The sequence below is a fragment of the Megalobrama amblycephala genome, linkage group LG6 (assembly GCF_018812025.1).
Source record: "Megalobrama amblycephala isolate DHTTF-2021 linkage group LG6, ASM1881202v1, whole genome shotgun sequence".
Lineage (NCBI taxonomy): Eukaryota > Metazoa > Chordata > Actinopteri > Cypriniformes > Xenocyprididae > Megalobrama > Megalobrama amblycephala.
Genome location: NC_063049.1, coordinates 18,578,055 through 18,601,731, shown reverse-complemented (window position 1 = coordinate 18,601,731; position 23,677 = coordinate 18,578,055). Strand labels below are relative to the sequence as shown.

The window sequence follows — 23,677 nt, the reverse complement described above, 5'->3', positions numbered from 1 at the left end:
AGCACGATGCATTCATATTCGGCCTGATCTGCTTGTCTACATAGAAGACTGCTTTATTAATAATGTTTATACAGATTAGTCTTTTAATATCACTGTCTTTATGCATTGAGCATTTTCTTATAATGGTATTTTAGGAAAACAACTTGTAGGCTAATTAATTGCATTCGTATTGTGCACTCATTTGCTTATGTAGCTACTTATTCTTTATTACAGTAATAAGATGTGTAGGCTACTGAATTTGGGCCTCCAATATCCCTGTCTTTGTACATTAAGCCACATAAAGCGTTTTTCACTTTGTGCTTTTAAGAATGTTTTGTTTTTAAGAACGGCATGTTGCCATCAGTATAGTGACAGCATTTCGCTTTGGTATTGGACCCCTCGTGAGTGAGAATGGGTTGACTTTTTAACTGGAACAAGAGGGGAGCAATTTCACTCGTCTTCATGTTGGTACAGGTGTTCTGCAATGCACAACATAACATTTAAAAATACAACCATTCCTTTTTTATGTATGTTTGCATGGTTAAAAAAAAAAAGGAATGGACGCAAATGTACACTGAGATGTACTTTTATTTTCACCAAACTGCTCACTAAAAAACTATATTAACTGCTACCAGTCATGTCCCATTCATCAGATATTTATTTGTGTCAGCTGTTTGTGCACGGAAACTGCAGGTTTCTAATACAAATCCCCGCATTTGCCAGATATCATTTAACATGACACAGTAAAATACAACTTTATGCTAATGAGAATTACAGTTTTTATGTTGTGATGTTGCCCTCATTTTGGCTTACAGTTGATGTACTGGATACAACTTAACTCACCCATGACACAATGCTACAATGGATGCGTAGAGAATTTTGTATCATTGTTACCAAATGAAGCTTCGCTTTAGAAGGCCTTTATTAACCCCCCAGAGCTGTGTGGAGTACGTTTATGATGGATGGATGCACTTTCTTGAGCTTTAAACTCGGTAGTCTCATTCACTGCCATTATAAAGCTTGGATGTGTCATGATACTTATTAATATAACTGATTGTGTTCATCAGAAGTCATATACACACAGAATGGCTTGAAGGTGAGTAATGCTAAAATTTTCATTTTAAAGTGAACTAATACTTTAAATTTAAAACATGTAGTTAAGGCTGCCATATTATCCACGCATGAATCCATACGACTCCAGTTGTAGTTAAGGATAGCTCTTCATTGGTTAATGATTGCCTTCATCAATAATCGTTAGTTCATGTTGAATTAACAGATCAAATCTTGTATTTCATATGTGTTTGCCTTTTATAGTACAGCTGAGGAACAATTTAAAAAGACAAGACAATTACCTGGTGACATTCCTTAAATTTATTCAATTTAAACATGCAGTATTTGAATATAAAGTCTTTGCTTTCACGACAGCAACAAAAGTAGGTAAAATGATGTTGAGACTATATTATTATTTACTTTCTGAAATTAAATGCACATTATACACCAAAGATGACCCTGAGATCTGCCAGAGACAGTTTAGTGAATGAGGATCCAGTTCCAGACAAGACTTTCTGAGCCAGCTCCTTCTTCTTTTCCTGTAGAGAAGAGATCTTGTCTTCCACTGTACCGTCACAAACAAACCTGTGGGGAGATGGAACCACATGACACTATCCACAGACAGATAATATACAGTGTAAAGTTAGTTAGTATGCGGAATTTTAAAATAACTGTAAACGCAAGACATATATTGTATTTGGACGTAGAGTCAAATATATTTATAATTCAATATATTTCTTAGACAAGCCTCAGGGAGCACACTCATGGACCACCTACAAACTATTCACTGACCGACGGTCAGAAAACCGGCCGTTCTGATCTGATTATCTGGCTTCTATGCAATCTCTGTCAGTCAGGATGCAGCAGTCTGATTGGAAACTAATGTGTGTTCACATTGTGCCAGGTAGATACGATGTGTGCCCTCAAATAAAGTCTCATTTTACTAACCTAAGTTTGCAAAGTTAGTGAACTCAAATATTTGAAAAAATTTAGAGTTTAATTCAATCTTAAGTTGCATAATTATTCAATTAACTCTGTGATATAATCAGGCTCTATTACTTTTGGATGGAAATGAATTCCGTTCAAGTCCCCCTGTGGTGAAAATTAAGTTTTAATGTTGTTTATATGTCTATGTGGTGTTTTTAATATGCTTTTAGACATAAGTTTATAAGTCATATCATTAACTGACTGCACAAGGGAGTCTCAAAAGAAGCCAAGCAAATGAGGCAAGGGTGTAGAGATACAGTCAAGCTATTTTAAGGAAAAAATGTTTAAATATGTCATTTTGGTGATCAAAGATGAGTTTTAAGGGATAAAATGATTGACTACAGGGGGGGCTTTAAAATTTACATTCATTTCTTCCATTTTCTGTACAGCCAAACACAAAGCAACACATTTGTCCAATTATTTTTTTAAATACTGCTTATGAGATATAAACCATTTTCTGCCCCTGACCTGTAAGTCGAACAGTCTGGCTACATGACACTGTTGTGCAAATTTCCATCAGCTGCTTGCTAGCTGACTTGCTTGCACCACAGAAAACTATGCTGAATGCAATATTACTGTGTAATTTCAAACGTCTTACTGAACAAAAGCAACATCAACCCCTCACCTGTGAATTGTAACATCTCGGGATTGTCCCACCCTATAGATCCGATCACAGGCCTGGTCCTCTAGTGCTGGGTTCCTGTGAATGAAGACCCAGTTCATATATATGTCCATCTAGTCTCTCCAGAGCATACCAGTATGAACAGAAGCAGTTGTGTTTGTTTTAATGTTGATTTTATTTGGTAATAGCATAGCACCTTGTAAAAGACTGACCTCCCAATATTCAAGCATTCAAAACAAGCGGTTGTAATTATTGTAATCTGTTTTTTAGTGTAAAAACTGACAATAGGAACATTAAAAAGAATTTATGAAGTGGCTCACCAATGCATGTCGATGAGGAACAGATGATTTCCTCCAATCAGATTGATCCCCACACCTCCAGCACACAGAGACACCAGCATCACCTGCAATGAGCAGAATGCTTCTTCATTTCACTGGGCACAGCAACGGAGTACACTAGCAGTCATCAAATAAATGTTTGTCTGTGATCTCAATGTGATCACATACCTGTGGTCCTTTAGGGTTAGTGTTGAACTCCTCCACTAGGTCCATTCTCCGTTTGGGATTGACAGTGCCATCAATTACCGCAAACTTCAGACCCATTTTTTTCAAGTGAACAGCAACGATGTGCAGCATGCTGGTCCACTGAGACACAATCACACTGCCAATCAAAAATGAACACTCATTAAGTCCCAAATGCAAGTCAAAAAGTCAAATTGTCTGACCTCTAGATTGTGAAATATTCAGTTCATTCCTTGACCTTTCCACTATTTTATAAATCATTCTTTGGCAGATTTCAATTTGTATGTCAGATACCAATCATTTGAATAAAAAAAGGTCAATTTTATGTTTAGTTTACAAAGGATGGTTCATTATGCTAGCTTACAAGAAAGTTTTGCTCTACACAGCAGAGCAAACGATATACCCATTCATACATTTTTACTTATAATTTCCATCATAATTCCCTAATTAAAAACTTGAATATTTCTCAAAGGAAAATTAGAAAAGTAACAAAAACACAATGCATCTTCTTGTTCTTATGCAGAATTATCAAGACATGGAGACGAGTTTGAATTTGACAATGATCTGGGTCACACATATGCAAGGAAAAAACAATAATTCTATTTAATATATTAAAAATATATTAATATATTTATAATGGATGGTAAGAAATATTTAGCTAGTTACCTACAGCACTGTCATATAAAATGAAAGAGCAGCTGACATACCTTTTTTGATCTTTCTTTCTAATTTCTCTTAATTCTGTCAGAATGGCTGAAATCTGAAATAAATTCAAATAAATATTTTATAATCAAATATAATAGAGGCTCATATACTGCAGATACATTAGACACAGTAGGGTTCACCTTAGTGCTTTCACGAGTGTCCTGGAAGAGCTCAGAGGAGAAGCGGCTGCCGTTGAGGGAGACGGTGTCTTTAGGGTCAGAGTCTGAGGGCTCAGACAGAGACAGAGCACACAGCTGCTCTTCTAGAGACAGAGCTACACCATCCCCCTGCAGCTCCGACTGATCCAGAGTCTGGGAAAAAAAACACACATCATACACACTGCATCAGTACGTGAGTGTGTGTAATAAGTGTGTGTGAGAGAGTGGGAACATCACCTTCCTGAGCAGAGACAGGTGGCAGCAGCACTGCCTGAGACGCAGCAGCAGTGACAGGATGTGGATGGTGCTGGAGGCCTGAGGCTGCTGAGAAGAAGACAGCGAGTCCTGCTGAGACATCCCAAACTCCCGTGCAACTGAGACACAAAAACAATCATTACAGGGAAACTATGTTAATGCCAATAAATCTACATTAAATATAGTTTATATTGTCTATCATGTCACAAATATTAAAAGAGAAGAAAAATTAGACAAAGTGGCTAGTGTGACAGTCAATACAATGGAAAAAAACACTCTCCATGGCACTCGTGTGTACAACCACCCAGGTGTACAAGCCATTAACAATTTAGCGAGTCAATGGTTAATCCTCATTGCATTCAAACTCCCAATTTTGGAATATTTCATTGAAGCTTAACACTGAATCAAGTCATTAAATCATTAAATTAGAGCAACAGAATAAATACTCGCTAATACTCAGTCCGAAGCTAACAACATGTTATGACAGAGACTGCTTGCCTTTCTCAAAAGGATTACTATTGTCTCCCTTTTTAGCGTTTCCCTCTTCATGTCTCTTAAGATAGTTTTGGAGTGTGGACCTGGGGAGGAAGAAGACAAGCCAATGTCCATATGAGACACCAAGCACGCAAAACGCCAAGACGTGTACTTAAATGTACATAAAGACTGGGATTCAGTGACATGGTATACCTGGATTGCGCAAATACAACATCATATACAGCCTGTTCATCTTCAGACAGCTTCAATCTGTGAACCTCACATGTCCGGTCAGGCAGAGACACCTGAAACAGAAGCACAAACCTTCACAAACTTTTTTTTTTTGTCATTTGTGATTATGGATCACTTAAGATATTAGAGAAATTACACTCACAAAAAGAAATTTCTGGTTGATTAAATAGTCTGAGCACAACAAAAAAAAAATTATGTTCACTATAGAAATTTCCAGGACATTTTAGGATTTTATTAATTTTCAGGTCAGGAAACAACAATTAAAAGGAGTAGTCCACTTTTAAATGCACTTTTCCTGATAAATTTACTCACCCCCATGTCATCCAAGATGTTCATATCTTTCTTTCGTCAGTTGAAAAGAAATGAAGGTTTTTGATGAAAACATTCCAGGATTATTCTCCTTACAGTGGATTTCAATGGCTACCAACAGGTTGAAGGTCCATATTACCGTTTCAGTGCAGCATCAAGGGCTTTAAACGATACCAGATGAGTAATAAGGGTCTTATCTAGCAAAACGATCGGTCATTTTCGAAAAAAAAATACAACCGTTTATGCTTTATAAACAAAATATCGCCTTGAACGTACTTTCCGCTTCCGCATTCTTCATAACGCTTACGCTGAATGTCCTACGCCTTCCCTATTCAACTTACGGAAAAAACTAAACTGGCGCCGCGTTCGTTCCGTAAGTTGAATAGGGAAGGCGTAGGACATTCAGCGTAAGCGTTATGAAGAATGCGGAAGCGGAAAGTACGTTCAAGGCGATATTCTGTTTATAAAGCATAAACGGTTGTATTTTGTTCGAAAATGACCGATCGATTCGCTAGATAAGACCCTTATTACTCATCTGGTATCGTTTAAAGCCCTTGATGCTGCACTGAAACGGTAATATGGACCTTCAACCTGTTGGTAGCCATTGAAATCCACTGTAAGGAGAATAATCCTGGAATGTTTTCATCAAAAACCTTCATTTCTTTTCGACTGACGAAAGAAAGACATGAACATCTTGGATGACATGGGGGTGAGTAAATTTATCAGGAAAAGTGTATTTAAAAGTGGACTTGTCCTTTAAAAATGTCCCTGATATTTCCAGCTTTTCAAAGCCTGAAGCCTCTGTGTTTGTGTGTGTGTACCAGTGGTTTTCCAGTAGAGTCCAGCTGGTCTTTGGTCCTGCGAAGCAGCAGTGCTCTGGTGAGGATGTTCAGTCTCTCTCCTCCTCTCTTTGAGCCATTATCCACCTGAGCCTTCCACAGCTTATACTCGTCAAACGGAGAGCATCTCAGAAACCTGCACAGCATGTGCACAAACAACAGCGGTTAAAGTAGTCTGCCACATAATACATCTTTTTGAAGGACTGAATCGTTAAATTACTGTGCTGCATACATATTGTGTCTCATTGTCCAGCAAAACCATTCACTATTTTACTACATAGTCGATGTCAAATATGAGGAGAGAGTAAAATGTGTGTATTCAGACACAGCTGTAAACACTATTGAGAAAGGTGTTTAGATAAGGACTGTAAATATCAAAAGCCATGTTTTTTTTTTTTTGTTCAGGCTATACAAAAAATAAAATAGATATAAACGTGATATGCTAAACATTTTTGCTGCCTGTCTGAACAAAGTCCTGGGATATGTCTCGAAATATAGCAAGAAAGAGTTAAAGTGATCGTACTTGAGCAGTGAATACATATCCAGTAGGTTGTTCTGAATGGGGGTTCCAGTGACAGCCCAGCGGGATCGGGCCCGCAGCTTACACACCGCCATGGACGTCTGGACTTTAGGGTTCTTAATGTTGTGAGCCTCATCGAGAATCACACGTGCCCAGGCAATACGTAAAAGGGGAGGCAAGTCTGAGGCCTACAACCAGAAGAAACAGATACTTAAAGCAACAAAACTAACAGGTCCAGGCCCTCAAACATCTCAGTCAATCAAATGAATCATTCATATGTTATGGTCACTATTCCTACCACATGATCAGAGTCCTGAGAGGGTTTCTCCGCATCCTCCTTCTGCACAGGAATCTCCTTAGAGACCAGACTGTACGTAGTGATCACCACATCATGCTCAGCAAGGCTGGTGAAGACACAGATTGGGGAGAGAGAATGAGAGATTAAGCTAGACGACAAGCAAATGTAAAACGTGAGAAACAGAAAAAGACAAACTGTATGAATGCCATTGCATTACAAAGTATCAAAGTATAAAAAAAAAAACCCAATACTAACAACCTGGTGTTAGGGCTGTCAAACGATTAATCACGATTAATCGCATACAAAATAAAAGTTTGAGTTTGCCTAATATATGTGGGTGTACTGTGTGTAATTATTATGTATATATAAATACAAACACATCCATGTATATATTTGAGAAATATTTACAAGTATATGTATTTATTTTTATATAATTTATATTATATATAAATACATTTTTTGTACATAAATAACATATTTCTCTTAAATATATACATTCATTTGTGTGTATTTATATATACATATTATTTACACACATTACTCACACATATATTATGCAAACGTTTATTTTGTATGCGATTAATCGCGATTAATCGTTTGACAGCCCTACCTGGTGTCATTTATTTTTAAATAAATGTAGCAAAACAAGGGGGGGGTGGAGACTTCATATACAATAAAAATTAATTTGGGACCAGTTAGTGGAGTTAATAAATAAACATGTTTGTTACATGGTCATATTTTGTATTTCATATAAGAAAAATTAATTTAATGTCATTTTTGGGCAACTGAGGTGTCCAAGTAATTTTTGGCACCACTGAATGCGCAGGCATGCGTTGTGTCATTAAGCACCCAGACAACATGTAAAATTTGCTAAATGCTTCACAGATGTGTGTGTATGATCCTTCTGTTGGTGTGTATGTAAGTGCGTGGCCTACATGCTTGAACTCCTTTGTCGGTTGGGGCCATGGTACAAATACACACTGAGGCGACTACTCTTCACACGCTTGTCAATCTCTTTCTTCCAGTGATGCACCAGTGAAGCAGGACAGATGATCAACGTCCCCTGAGAAGCCACTATGGTTGAATCTGAGGATGATAATTATGATACAATTCTGCATCTGTTAGATTATACAACAACTTTGAGAATAGCAGACATGGCAGAAAGCCCTGATCAAGTAAAACACACACACACACACACACACACACACACACACACACACACACACACACACACACACACAGAGATTGAACATCTAAGAGTATGTGCTATTAATCAGTGATGGATACCTTTTTTAGAGATCCATTCCTCCAGTTTTTCATCCTTCTTCTTCTGAGACAGAATGAGGGAGATCATTGTGAGGGTCTTTCCCAGGCCCATGTCATCAGCTTAATAAAATAATAATAAAAACAAGTTTAAATGAACCCTTTTTACTGACTGCAATGACATTTCCACAGTTATAAACATTATAAATTTAGCAATGTTTTTTATATTTTATTTATTTATTTATTAAATTGATGTACATTTATAACACTATCATTTGTGTTATATTACATTGGTGTTAAAATACAAAAAAAAGCTGAGTGAGTGACAGTACATGCTTTCTCTTTTCTGACTGCTATAATTTAATATTTAATATTTTTGCCACTGAGAAAATAATGGACACACTGTCATGGATTTATTCTTGTGCTATTGGAGCAAATGAGAAAACAAAAGTCATATTTACTTCTGCCTTTGAGAACCACGGAAATGTGAGAAGGCTCCATAGATTTAATTTCATGGTGAAAAATTGTCTTTATGTGGATTGTGAACTGCACTGGCTGAGGTTTAATATTAGAGTTCAAGAGTTTTCCTGCATTATGATAGATTATTGCTCAGCTCTCCAGAATACTTGTTTGTTATTGGTCAGTCGCAGCACTCCATGGTCAAATACTTCTAAAACTCGGGCAAACATTTTGCTTCATAGCTTTGGTTGCTGTGTTTTTCTCACATCAGCTGTATTTTTTCGTCGTACCACTTTATATACAAATATATCTCCCATATACCATCTCCCTTTGAAAACAGGAGATAATAGTGTTTTTAATTCACTTTTGTTGTGTTTGGATAAGGTTAAGAGCTGAATGGCTCACAATCTGGTTCAGTTAAATCAGGGAAATTATAGAGATTATGACTTTAGATCAAGTAAGCAATCTAGTGGTTGTGTTTGACCCAGAACTGAAATTTGACAAGCATATCAATGCTGTGGTTAAGAGTTGCTTCTTCCAAAATTCTCTCAACTAAGGGCCAAGAGAACGAGTGATTAGAGAACTATCCCTTTAAGTGATACCAGAGATGGCTTCTTTTATGTTTTATTTTATGTGTTTGTATGTTGATTCTAGAGAATTTGGGTCTACATGTGCAGTTGTAAAGTGCTTTATAAATAAATTAAATTAATAAATAATGTTGCAAAACTCTGAGAGTGTGATGCTAGAGCCCTACGCATCACACTGGGATCCTTGATCTTCTCAGGGCTTGTTGTCCAATAATGACTGACTGAATAAATACAATAATGCACTAAATACATGTTAAAGGTGCTCTAAGTGATCCTGGGTGGAGTAACTTCCTGTTGACGTTCGAAGTGTTGTCAAACAAAACAGAGGCTAGCTAGACCCTCCCCCTCCACTCCACGCTTCCTGAAACAGTCATGAACGCGCATTTAAAATCATTCTTGTCGGTTATTGGCTGGAGCAGGTTTATTATGATTCGTGGTTCAGGCTGCACCAGTTTGTTTTTATTGCCATTTTCGGAGCTTGTGGCGACTACAGAGACCGCGTTTTTTTTACAGTGTGTTCAGGGGACAGGCATCTAGCGGATAGTGAGGAGATGTTTGCTGTATGTGACAAAAAATGATTTGGCCTAACAACGCGTGACATTACTTAGAGCACCTTTAAATTGAAACATCAATAATTCTTATAAGAGTACTGAGTATTACCCAAAATTCCTCCACATGGTTTCTGTGTCTCTCTCCACAGCAGCCAGGCCAGAGCCCTCCTCTGATGAGGCAACAGCTCCACCTTGTGAAGCAAGACAATCATGACAAAAACATGGTTAAATAATGCTTTTTTAGTAAGATGGTATACATTATGTGAAGTGAGTTTCATTTACCATCTTACAATAAGCATTATTTAACCATTCCAAATACTGCAAAAAAAAAATTGAAATTAGCGAATGACGCTCATCTCTCTTAAAGCTGTTTTCAAAAAGTGTCAAACACTCAAGCTATCTTTTATTTATTTATATACTCGTACTAGTAACTAAGGTAATTAACTAAGTACAAGACCATCAATATTTTGCTTTTAGTTTCCTCCAAAGACATACACTGTACATTTTACAATTGCATATCTACTACAATGAATTAATAAAAATTATTTGTGCCAGTGTTTAGGAGTACAGTGTAATCAATGATCTCCTGAGGTCTTTAATTTCTCTTTACAGCAGTAGAACTGTATAATTGATTTTTTGTGAATTTGACTATGATGGTATTATGGTGTGTTTAGTCACCCTTTAAACAGTTTAAAAATGAATGAATGGGATAAACAGAATAATACAGTTTTTATAGTCTGAACTGACCTTGATTCCTTTGGGATCCTGTGCCTCCGTGTCTTCTGTAGGGCAAGACTCCAGCGAGTCGTGCAGATGGTCGAGGGCCTCAGTGGTGGCATTGCGGACAGCCAGCAGTCTGTTCTCAGTCATCCTGCCACCATAGAAAGCCTGGCTCTGAGGATTCACTGAAGAGAAAACCGAATCAGTACATCAATACGTTTACTAATGAAATTGGCACAGAAAACATCAATCTGTAAGAGAAAAATGAGATTAAACACTATACCTCCATACATCTGGGAGTAGCCTTGGCTGAGGTTCAGGCCCAGTGAGCCACTAGAGGATTCTTTCTGCATGGGAGCTGGAGCTGTGGGCAGGAGGATTGTGCCTCCAGGATGACTGAATGGATTGGACAAGCTGTATATGGGCTTGTGTTCTGCCTCTGCTCTGTCTTTATCTTGAGACTCTACATTTAAATAATTAGATTCAATTCATTTATATTTCAATGATTTTTCCAGAGTATGAGGCTATTAAGTTTATAAAGCTAAATTATTATTAATTCATAAACATCATTACATTTTTGGCGTGTCACACCAAATTATATTTTACAACCCGAACTAACCTTAAGATGTTATATATATATAAAAAAAAATGTCATAACTTATTGACCTTGACACAGTCATGAGGGTTTGTGAGGGTCTTCCCTATGATATATTATTTCCTGTTTTTCCCCCTTACATGTTAGTTAAAACTAGAGCTGTCAAATGATTAATCTCGATATATATATATATATATATATATATATATATATATATATATATATATATATATATATATATATATATATATATATTTTATATATTATATATATTTTATTATATAGATATAATATATGTTTGTTAAATATATGCATGCATGTGTATGTATTTATATATACATAATAAATATACACAGCACACATAAACAAACTTTTATTTTGGATGTGATCGAGATTAACCGTTTGACAGCAGTAGTTAAAACATGATTTTGATTTTGCAGAGGAAAAGGTTTTTAAATACTGATAAACAGTAAATCAGTTTTAGTAAAATATATTTTTGGTCAAAAACACAATAATGAGAATTATGCTAAATCACTCAAAAAATGTATTCCTATACTGAAGCTTTTCCATTCATTCATTCTCACATTTACACTACCGTTAAAAGTTTGGGATCAGTACGATTTTTTTAAATGTTTTTGAAAGAGGTCTCTCATGGTCACTAAGACAGCATTTATTTGATCAATTTTTGATCAAATATACAGTAAAAGAAGTAATATTGCAAAATATTATTACAATTTAAAATGGCTGTTTTCTATTTTAATATATTTCATGTAATGTTTTCCTGTGATGGCAAAGCTGAATTTTAGCATCATTATTTCAGTCCTGGGTGTCACATGACCCTTCAGAAATCATTCTAATATGCTGATTTGCTGCTTAAGAAAAGTTTATTATTATTTCCAGTGTTAAAAACAGCTGTGCTGCTTAATATTTTTGTGGAAACCGTAATACTTTCAGGTTTCTTGGTTGAACAGAAAGATCAAAAGGATTTTAATTGAAACAAATCTTTTGTAACAAAACTTCTTTACTCTTACCTTTGATTGATTTAATGCATTCTTGCTGATTAAAAAAAAAAAAAAAAAAAAAAAAAAAAAGTATTAATTATTATTATTTTTTTTTTAAATTACTGATCCCAAATTTTTGAACGGTAGTGTATTCCACCACTAAAAATACCAAAATAAATTGATTTGTAAAAAACAACAACAACAACAACAACAACATGATCATCATAGCAGAGGTATACATTCAAGTCATATATAAAAAAAAAGCATCTTAATGTAATTTTGAATAACTTATTGATAGATCTGGACAAAATAATGAATGTCATTGACCCAAAAAAATAAACTGAGTCTTACCAGACAGAGAAGCTGTGGTCAAGCTCAGAGACTCCAGAGCCTCTTCCAGCTCCTTCACCTGACTCTTCAAACGCTCTCCTTTATCTGGCAGAGCAGACACATTCACCACTGAAAGAGTGGCCTAGGAAAAGATGGAGCACCGATAGAGGGATAAAAAGTGAGTGTTATGCAATCGAATTTGTTTTACATCACACCATTATTGTAACTATCACAAAATACTAAATGTCCTCAAGAAAAAGAGCAATAAAGAACGAGTAACCTTCTTCTGCTTGAGCTGGGCTGTGAGATGGCTGTGGAGGTCCTCAGACTGAACCTGGGCTTTAGAAGCAGCCTGGAAACCAGGGAAAGAGGTGAGCGTTTTCTGAACAGGTGCCACTGGAGTCGGAGCACTCTGCTGGGTGGGAGGCTGTACTGACACCAGCTGAACATCATCATCATCCTCATCGCTCCACTCACCAAACCGCGCTATGCCCTTCTGGTCCTTCTCCTGACTCTGGTTTGGTAGTGTCTTCTGAACATTAAGTGCTGAGGGCTTTTCAGAATCTGCCACATCCTGTGATGTGGAGCATGAAGGTGACTGGCTCTTGCTCTGCAGGTTTTGAGGTTTATCTGTAACTGATTTTGAATTAGAAGTGCTTTGCTTGTTCGAGCAGTCATCCTTTGTTTTATTCTCTGAAGTTTTCATATCAGATCCAGATGAGCTCTTTGTAGAGCTGCCTGATTTTTTTGTAGGTTTCTGCTCCTGCTGCTCTTTCAGGCTGGTCTCAGATTCTCTCGGCCTTTGAACACATTCTTTCACGGAGTTTGGACTCTCTGGACATGTCTCGTCCTCTGCTGGGCTCCTTGGTCTCTCATCATTAGACACTCTCTTCTTTATCTTCATCCCAGCAGGAAGTGTCTTGTTCCTCCAGGACTCTGAACCTCCAGAATCTCTCCCCTCTCGGTCCAAGACACTTTGACCATCCATGCCATTCTTATTAGTCCCTTCCATCTCTTTTGACTTGGATTTTCCTTCTTTCTTTTTAGCACTGCAATTATCTTCACCGTTCACATGTTTATCTTTAACATTAACCTCTCTTCTATCCTTTTCAGCATCTGGATCCCTCCTGTGTTCTGAAGATTTGTCTTGTTTTGTCTTGACTTTGAAAGGGTTCCTGACTGGAGTGAGGCTGGAGGATTGAAGATTTTTGTCTAACAAATCAGTCCGTCTCTCAGGGTCTTTCTGCAAGAAGGTTGTAAAACAACTGAATTGTAGCAAGAAATATGATAATTCATAATTGTAAACATGAAGTCTGATTTGCTTGTACAGTATAAATGTATACACAAACTATGTTAAACTTTATTAAATGATAATAATACATATGTACCTCTCTCCATGGAACACACCCACACCACTTCTGTCCCTCAGTTTTTCCAAGCATACAGCGATAAAACAACCTGATTATGAAAAAAAAATAAAGTATTAATAGTGTGGAATGGATTCACAGTCCTTTCCCTAACTTGGGTAAAGTTGGTTTTATATTCGCACATTCAGACCTCTGATAAATTCAGGCTTTCCAATAAATGTGCAATAAATTAATGTTTGCGAATTTTAAGCAGCGACATGATATTGACAACCAACAATTGTCAACTTACAACATTTTTCACAGTCGATCAAAATAGGCAAGTATTGTTTTAATGGCATATTTACTTGTGAATGTCCACTGAATGTCCAATGTAGTGTGATTAACAAGGCTATTGAATACGGATGTCCGAATGTGCGAATATAAAACCAACTTTACCCAAGTCTTTCACTCATATGTAGTATAACCCTTACTTGTATTTGTCCTGTGTTTCATTGTAAATTAGTGTTTGAAGTTCAACCATGGAGTCCTCATGCTGAAGGCAGTGAGATGGAGGGATCCTGTAGAACATACATGAACTCAGAACAGGGCAACAGTGACTCAAACATGCGAAACAAAACCACTTATTCTTTGTCCATACATATAGGAAAAATAAAATGAAGCTAACATTATTATAATACATAGGTGTGTACGCACTCTGTAGGCAGTGAAAAGTTGCAGGGCGTTGCATCACGCGCAGTGCAAACATAGAAACTTTTGCCCTTATTCGGTCCTTCCTTCACACCAGTCTTCAACAAACATGTACTGCCTGAATAACACAAGTAGAATTAGCATTTTTTTCTAAATAAATGTAAATGTACTGTCGCATTAGTATGAAGTAAAGCAATAGTTTTATATTGTCTGGAGCTCTTCAGCATGTGAACACAAACTGCTTACAGAGTAAAACTGATCAGTGAGAATCCTTTACACTGATAGCTGAACGAGTGTACGATAGCCTACTCACCGTGTGTTTTACACACAACTCTTTCCATCTTCTTATGACTGCGGCTTATTTCATTCACTCACCGGCTTCACTTTCACTTGAACACAAACAGGCGCCACTGTCGCGGTTTTGATGACGCAATCTGCACTTTAGCCAATAAATGCATTACTGAAACGACTGAACTAATGTACTTAAATGTGTACACCAGTAACAAAAATATCGATAGCTATGGTATTTTGGCAGAAGCTATGCTTACCATGGTACATTTTGTACGGGCATGTTGCCCTATTTACCAAACAAATAAATGGCAAATGTTCAAATGTGATTTCATCAAATATTCCAGCAGATGGAGTAATGTGCACATAAATTGATTCATAAGGGTGAGCTACTGTCACTCTGGTGCTCACACAGAGCCTACTGTATTGCATTTTACTGTACCCTGCTCACAACTGTCACGGGAAAATCATACATTTGATCTGCGTGAATATGCATAGGCTTTTCTATTGCTACGAATAGGCTTATAGCCTAATACATCCATGATCCATTTACCTTATATTAAGCTTTATACCTCATATTTTAACATAGTCTGGGCTCATAAACTATCCTTTCCTGTATATCTTCACCAGAAATGTTGAATACGTTTTCTCCCGTGCACTGTTTAAGATATGAATTGAAATCAATCACCTTCAAATATGTCCTGTCACATTTTGCTTCAAACAAAATAATCTCCCAGACTGCGTCACAATTTTTCAGTTCAATTTCTAGTTTCATCACCAACCCAAAGAAATATCTTCAAATATTCTTCATCCAGCTTTCTTCAGGACATCTTTTCACATAGAGATTCTTCTATTACTCTTCTATACTGTTTTAGTCCTAATATTGTTCAAATTTGCTCAAACTTTTCCTTCCTTTCTTCCTTCCTTCCTTCCTTCCTTCCTTCCTTCCTTCCACTGTATAGTGAACATTACTGCAGTTATCAATGTGTCCTCCAAACAACATTTACAATTTCCAAGCCAGCAGTTTTTTATTATGTATAAACAATGAAGCATCTTAAGTCTTATTCTCAGGAGTGTGTAAATGCCTCAAAAGCACATATGCTGACAATACAAATTAAAGCATCTGCTCAGCTTATGCTTCGTCTGAAGTTTCTCCTGATCAGGCAGGTATCATCTCTGCCTGTTCTACAAAGAAAGAATTGTTGAATTATGTGAAATGCCATCTGGAGCAGCAATATTTCTTATCGTCATGAAAAGGACACAAGAGGATGAGTGCTACTCGTCTCAGGGGTGAGTGAAAAAGAAGTGAAAACCCACCAGTAATGCACTTAATAATGGCTAAAGCACTCACAGAGATATAGATAGAGTAGCATCTAGAATATGGCTTCTAAGTGTTATTATTTGACATGTTTTGACTTTTCTGTGCAGTTATACCAGGAAGAATACTGGCCTATTAGCAGGAGACCGTACTCATGGGTAACACAAACACATAAACAGAGGACTCTCTTTGTGTACCAAAACTGGTGGTGATGACACAATGACGAAATTGTTGTATTTAGGCAGAGAGTCTGTTTGTGCTTCGCTTTGGGAGTCAGATGCTCCCTGAAAGACCTGGAAAATGACAAGTACAAAAACAGAGTTTAGCTCAAAGCTAGTGCCGAGCGACCATGAGTGCTAGCATAACAACAGCTGACTCCTGAAATCCAAACATGTCCCCTAAAGTTTGAGCTGGTCACAGAGCAGTTGACTTAACTAAGCTGAGTGTATGCTATTCAATGAATTATTGATTATGTGGGACTGCAGCTACTGTAGCCCTACCCATAATGCTACGGTTGCTCAATGAGAGTGAAACAAATTCAAGCTTCCATGTCTAACCGTGACAGCAAGAACCCCCCATCGCCACATCCACATATACATCACCTGCGGCCGCTCAGGGTGTGAGGTAACATGTTTATTAAGAATGTGATCCGCTCGTGAGTGGAGACAGCAGCGTGAGTGAGGGATAATCCTGTTAAGGAGAGTGGCAAGTGCTCTCAGCTTCTCTATGCTTAGCTTCTCACTCATTGCTTCCCCGAGGTACCACAGCCCTGGAGGAGGACAGGCCAGGAGTGAATTGTTGGCTTTGACTCTGGGGAGTGTATGAGAGACAGGAGAAAAAGAGAGTGTATAAATCAGAATATTAAAGCATTACATTCCATAAAACAGCAGCCGCCCAAGCTCCAGGCATAGTACTTTCTCTATACGGTGTATTATTTACATGTTATCTAAAAATTTCACACTTTTTACTGATTTTTACATGTTGACCCACTTTGCTGCACTTTTCCTCATTTCCATATCTGATACTTACCTCTCTGTTTTGCTGTTGTTGTTGTTTTTTTTTTAAGATTTCTTTTTGGCGATTTTTGCCTTCGTTGTGATAGTATAGAGTGGACAGGAAGCAAGGTGAGAGAGAGGGGGGGATGGGATCGGGAAAGGTCAGCGAGCCGGGACTTGAACTCGGGTCTCCCAAAGTGCAACAACGCTATATGTCAGCATGCTGCCCACGAGGCTATCGGCGCTGACTCTTTTGTTAATAAATATATATTGCAAATGTCATTTATCACCTTAAAGTTACCACCTAACGGCAAGGTGATAAGTTATTTATCACCTTGCCGTTATCACCTCAAAGAAAATGAAATGATGTAAACTTGTTGTGTGGATGACATATTTTATAGGATGTGTGTAGTGTACTTGCTGAAGACCTCTCTACCGTTCCAGCAGAGTTTCTGGTGTCCTGAAATAGCATAACAAAAAAGATTGTTTGATATTTTTGCTGAACTTTCTACAAAGCATTTTGTATAATTATAGCCTTGCTGCTTGGTCTTGTGTTTGGAGGTAGTTAACTCATTTTTAGCCTACAGAATTTACTAGATTAATTTAACAAAATTGAAATGATTCAAATAATTTGCATTAACCATCACAACTGAAAATATTCAACATATTCAAAATTATATCATCCACCAGATCAAAAAACCTATGTATGATGGCTTACAACAGTATTAGCACATGCATCTCCACTCAACAAGCCACATGATTTGAGTCATCATTCATGTCTATATCACAAACAGTGTGGGATGAAGTTTTAGGATTATTTATTTATTTAAACCCCTAACCCTAAGTAATAGTAATATCACTATTAATGATCCTGCTATATAGATTGCTGGAAGTTTGCTGAGGCCCCCCTACTTGAACTGAGAAAAGGTTTATATGGAGACAAACAAAAGTAAAACTCCAAAGATATACAGTATAACATTTCATCAGTCTAATCGCTCATCTACTGAACAAAGCAGAGTTTCTCTCAGCTTTTGTTTTTATTGACAAAAACAGGAAATTAGAATATGCTACAAAATATGAATGGGAAAAAAAGTAAGATGTTTGTGTATTCAGACAGCTGAGGCAGAGACTGTAGTCGCTTCATTGTTTGCCTCAGCAAATGCAGTGATAGAGTCAATATTGGTAATTTTTTTAGTCTTCTAAAACTAGTTTGGCATTATTAATACATTTAATCTTTGTCTCTATGTTAGTAATGACTTCAGAAATGTATCGTAGTATTATGGAATTGATTAACATTCTTAGCAAAAGCAATCAGTAGTTTTATTATAAGCACATTATCTCATTCACATTCATTCAGAATTGCTCAGCCCCAGAAGAGCAAGTAAATGGAGCTCAGCTTATTAGCTTGCTGTTGTGGCAACATTTACTTCAGTTTGTGGCAGCAGTGTAAAATGAACTACAAACAAGGTTACAGAAGAGCTGATAAATGTGCACTATGACTGAACATGCATTCAGTATGAGAGTATGAGAAGTATCTGCTTATCCAAGTATGCTAGCAACTACAAAACCAACATCTCCTCATGTGTGTGTACATGAAGGATAAATATCTACATTTATGCACTGAGCGGACAAAAGCAATAGTGTGAGCATAAGATCACGGTGAAACCATGCCAGCCATAACGCAATCATGTTTTGATGCATCATGGATCGCTCAGTATCTGAAAATATTAGCATTTTTGGCCAGTAGACGCACTCAGGTAAGCTATAGGCGTAACTTGTTGTCACGATAAATCCAGCCTAAGGTGGATTTTAGCTGGTTTAGCTGGTCTTCCAGGCTGGGTAGGCAGGTGGTAAGCTGGTTTAACTGGTCTTCCAACCTGGTGTTTAACTGGTTTAGCCAGGTGCCAAGCTGTTTCTAAGCTGGTTGGCTGGCTGGTTTCACAGTCTGGGGTGCATTTCCCAAAAGCATTGTTAGTCAGCTGTAGTTGCAAATGAACAGATCATGCTACAAATAAGCAAACTAACATGTAGTACAATCTCTATCTCTCTCTCTTCCTTTGACCTCATGATTCTCATTTGCTCTGACATGCACTGTGAGCTGTAAGGTCTTATATAGACAGGTGTGTGGCTTTCCTAATCAAGTCCAATCAGTATAATCAAACACAGCTGGACTCAAATGAAGGTGTGGAACCATCTCAAGGATGATCAGAAGAAATGGACAGCACCCGAGTTAAATATATAAGTGTCACAGCAAAGGGTCTGAATACTTAGGACCATGTGATATTTCGGTTTTTCTTTTTTAATAAATCTGCAAAAATGTCAACAGTTCTGTGTTTTTCTGTCAATATGGGGTGCTGTGTGTGCATTAATGAGGAAAAAAATGAACTTAAATGATTTTAGCAAATGGCTGCAATATAAAAAAAAATGAAATTTAAGGGGGTCTGAATACTTTTCGTACCCAGTAGTTCAGCAGTGAGTAACGTCATTGTATGAAAAACGAGCCCGATCACACAAAAATGCGTATAAATAGTACGAGTGTGTAATCTCGCAGAATATATACGCCAAAACTCATTTTGGCGTGCTTATGGTATACGCAGTTTTTCGCGTGCATATGATACGCACTTTATGGCGTATTATACATACAAATCAAATCATATGCACGCGAAAAACTGCGTACCATAAGCACGCCAAAATGAGTTTTGGCGTATATATTCTACGAGATTACACACTCGTACTATTGATACGCATTCTCATGTGATCGTGTTGGAAAAACGCACCCCTGACCAGTTTAAAAGGACATCTATAAAACCATCAGTCAGCTAACCACATAGGCTGGCTTAAGTCTTTTTTTTTTATTTCAACTGAGAGTGGCAAATTAAACTCTAACAAAGTGTTTTCTAATACATGTAGTACTTTTCTTGTGCTACTCACTTCCCGCCTCCTCTTTGGCCTCCTTTGGTGAAAATCACAGGGTTAGCGGCGTACCTGCAAAGGATAGCTGAAGTTGCATTTGCCTAATGACAGCAATTTTACTAAAGAAAAGCATTTCTTTCTTGTGAACACCGCTAATTGGGATCTGTGAGAATTTAAATCAATTCAAATCCAGCATTTCAAGTGATTTTATTCAACTGTGAACTCTTAGAAGGGTTCATGTGGATATGCTTCATATGTTTATACTTAAAGGTCAGGTTAGTGAAGACCACTGTGATGCACAGAAATCAATAGTGCTAACCAATCTAAATGACCTCACTTTCCCTCTAACGAAACCCTTCATTTACATAACACTTAACAGCAATATCTAACAGGAGACTGGATGTAATTGGGAGGTTAATAATGAAACCCTATGGCACAATCTAAAACACGTCAAGCAGCAAAATGAGACGGTATAACATTCCCTCTGTAAACAATCACAAGTAAACTAAACACTTGCTCTCAGGCAAATGAACAAGACAGTAATACTCACCTGAAATGCTTTAGATTTCAAATTGCCTGGAACTAGAGCTGATTAAAGCTGTGCTGAGCCCCCATAGAAAACCCACACATTTTAAAGCTCATCTATTATGGATGGCTGTAGATTGTAGTGAGAGTTGGGTTCAACAACCGAGCAAAATCAGAGAACATAAAGACTGCATTGCTTGATTTTCTGGTGATATTTAGCAGTGACTATAGCATAGCTGACAACATGTGAGGCTTGTTTATTTATATGAGATTTAGCTTTGAATTTAATTGATCACCACATACTGCCAGTTAGCATCACTAAAGAGGATCTTTTCGTCGACTGAGAAACCAAAGACTGTTACTGAGTTTTTGAAATGAGCGCATGCGTAAGAACAACCCCCCTCCTTCGAAGGATCGCCTCCCAAAAAAACTCGTAAACACTCGTATTGGAACACAAGTGTTTACCACCGGCATTCGCTGTATTGTGTTTAGTGGATTCATTATGTCGGACTCACCGCAGGTAACTGGAGCGGCCGCGCTCGTCTCTCACAAGGAACGTCATGGCAGTGATTGACAAGCCATAGGGCCAATCAACGCGTAAACGATTGGCTGATGTTTTTAAGGCCCTACCTCGTGCACAGATGATGTACATTAATATTATTCCTTTCAGTGCACCTAATAAATAGTCTTTTATCAGTTAGTAAAGACAGTTTCAAGTAATATTGCAAAAACGTATAAAACAAAACATCCTCTTTAGCACCTATAAACTATACAGTAAAGTTCAAGATTGTTTTAATGTTTTTGCAAGAAGCCTCTTTTATTTGATCAAAATACAGTAAAAACAGTCATATTGTGAATTTTTATTACAATGTAAAATACTTTTTTGGAATTTCTTCCTATGATGGCAAAGCTGAATTTTCAGCAGCCATTACTCCAGTCTTCAGTGTCACATGATCCTTCAGAAATCATTCTGATTTTGTGCTCAAGAAACATTTCTTACAGTTATCAACATTGAAAACAGTTATGCTGCTTAATATTTTTGTGGAAACTGTTATTTGATGAATATAAAGTTCCAAAGAACAGCATTTTTTTGATAATGGCCGGATAACTCTATATTACCCTGTACATATTAAATTGACTTAAACTTTTAAATTGAATTGAATGGAAAAAACATGCAGTTACAGCTTCATAAAAGAAAGTTTGCTCATAGAGCTCTGACGTCAGTAAAAAAAGAAAAAGAAATATCACGTTCAATAGATGATTAAATCTGCCTTCATAAAACACAAAGGCAACAGTATAATTACAGAGGCATGTTTGAAGGACTCCACTGGTGTCTATTGAGCTTTATGAGAAAAACACACCTCTCCTGCTCAGCTGTGAGATATTAAAGAGACTTATTCTTTGTTTCTCATCTGATCTAGGCCTGTCAGACAGCTCGACCTTGCTAAGAGGCTGGGATGCAGCTGAAGCAGACAAAATAAAAATACTGGCATCACACAGCTGCAAACACGAACACATACACAAATCTACATTTTTATTCCATCTTTTTCCAAAGGCAGCTGTCTGTATTCTTTGATCCATTTTTATTCACTCTTCTGTCAGAAACATGACCCAGCTCTGGATGTTATTGAGCGGTGCGTCCCAATGCCCAGAACCATGTGTCATTTCAATCCTTCAGAGGCGTGGTGTCTGCTCTCCTCTCAAATGCTTTTTTGTTATATTACAAATGACACAAAGGCACACACCTGTGGCACAGGTTTGCTTTCATCAGAAAGTAATTCCCATTCCATTCAACGCTTTCATAGGTCCTGTGACACAAAGCACAGGCGGTGGTGTCAGCAAATTGATTCGACACCGTTCAGACAGGTAATGTAATGAAGGATAGCAGGGAGACTGTATTTACAAATTCTCAGAGCAGTTTCTCCCGCAGGCCCAGAAATGAGAAACACAATCTCACATACATCATGGAGCGAGAGAAGTATTAATATTCATGAGCAGAATGGAGTTTTAGCTGGCGAGTCAGGATGAGTTATGATAGGTGTGATGTGATTTGGTCCTGGCCCCTGGTGGTCACGCCACGCTCGGTTAGCAGACAGGACAGCAACAGCGGACAGGACCATCTATCCCGTTTGACAACCTCTCACTTGCATCAGGCCATCACAAACACATTAATTACCATTCATAAACAGTACACCATTGCTTCACAAATAGAGCTAAATATATTTAGAAAAACACTCAATGCAAACGATGCAAATTAAAATAATGAGCCATAGAGTTCACATGACTGCATGCGAGATTTAGCTTAAAAACCCTGTGAAATTAAAATGAGAGGTTTGTGGCTTTCACTTCATGTGTTTTTGCTTTGCTGTCATGTAAATGCTAGCGTACTACTTAACATTTACAAATGTTTACATTTAGCAGATATTTAGGTTATGTACTATACAGTATTTTTGGCTAAAAATTAACAAATCTATTATTTGATCTTCCAGTTTGACGGCATTTTTCTTTTGTAACATTATTTTAAAAGAGACTAAAGAACAGCGCTAAATAGTTGCACTAGTATTCACCCAGTAGTACTGCAAGTGTTCGATTGGAGAGCATTGCAAAGTTATATGTGTGCAAGTGCAAAAGAGGCTGTACAGAGTTAAATTTGAGGTCAAAGAGATAAGGATGAGACTGCTCCACATATCACTCTACAGATGACTTATTTATGCTCAGAGTAGAGAGGAAAACATGTATTAGAGCAGCTTTATAACTATTATGTGTTAAATATGTTGCTGTGGATGAAAAGGGATGCAGACGAGGAGAGGAGCTCATCAAGCGCATAAAACAGGCCTTTTTAAAGGGGGCGTTCCTAGTCAGGATGACCTCATTTGGGGAGGTCACTAATTTATCTTTAAATATCCGTGATGACGACAGTGACATCAGATGCTGCTTTGTGACCACCTGAAGAGCTTCTCTGGTACCAGAACCAATGCTGATAATTGCTTGATCAAAAAACTTTTTGATATTCTTACTTTAACTTACAAATAGTATTTGTAGAATATTTCTATTGCTAGAGAAACTAATAAATTGACTTCTATTTTTTTATTTTTTATTTAACAGAATC

General features: G+C 37.3%; 1 protein-coding gene across 3 annotated transcripts; it reads right to left on the bottom strand.

The window, feature by feature from the left end:
* Positions 1 to 1,330: 1,330 nt before the first annotated feature.
* On the bottom strand, positions 1,331 to 20,921 carry ttf2 (transcription termination factor, RNA polymerase II). Of its 3 annotated transcripts, XM_048193205.1 has the most exons (25): positions 20,594 to 20,921; positions 20,062 to 20,115; positions 16,738 to 17,590; positions 14,536 to 14,647; positions 14,313 to 14,399; positions 13,864 to 13,933; positions 12,756 to 13,718; positions 12,497 to 12,617; positions 10,833 to 11,012; positions 10,577 to 10,734; positions 9,939 to 10,020; positions 8,257 to 8,355; positions 7,905 to 8,055; positions 6,970 to 7,075; positions 6,675 to 6,859; positions 6,134 to 6,287; positions 4,965 to 5,056; positions 4,776 to 4,855; positions 4,260 to 4,396; positions 4,005 to 4,175; positions 3,867 to 3,919; positions 3,145 to 3,298; positions 2,959 to 3,041; positions 2,642 to 2,716; positions 1,331 to 1,614 (listed from the first exon to the last, which is right to left on the bottom strand). In XM_048193205.1, the coding sequence occupies exons 5-25, from the start codon at positions 14,360 to 14,362 to the stop codon at positions 1,470 to 1,472; spliced, it is 3,309 nt and encodes a 1,102-aa protein (XP_048049162.1). In that variant the 5' UTR covers positions 14,363 to 14,399; positions 14,536 to 14,647; positions 16,738 to 17,590; positions 20,062 to 20,115; positions 20,594 to 20,921; the 3' UTR covers positions 1,331 to 1,469. The 3 variants fall into 3 exon arrangements, with proteins under 3 accessions (XP_048049162.1, XP_048049161.1, XP_048049163.1); XM_048193204.1 differs by lacking the exons at positions 16,738 to 17,590; positions 20,062 to 20,115; positions 20,594 to 20,921 and adding an exon at positions 14,843 to 15,154; XM_048193206.1 differs by lacking the exons at positions 16,738 to 17,590; positions 20,062 to 20,115; positions 20,594 to 20,921 and adding an exon at positions 14,776 to 14,794.
* Between the last annotated feature and the right edge of the window lie 2,756 nt (positions 20,922 to 23,677).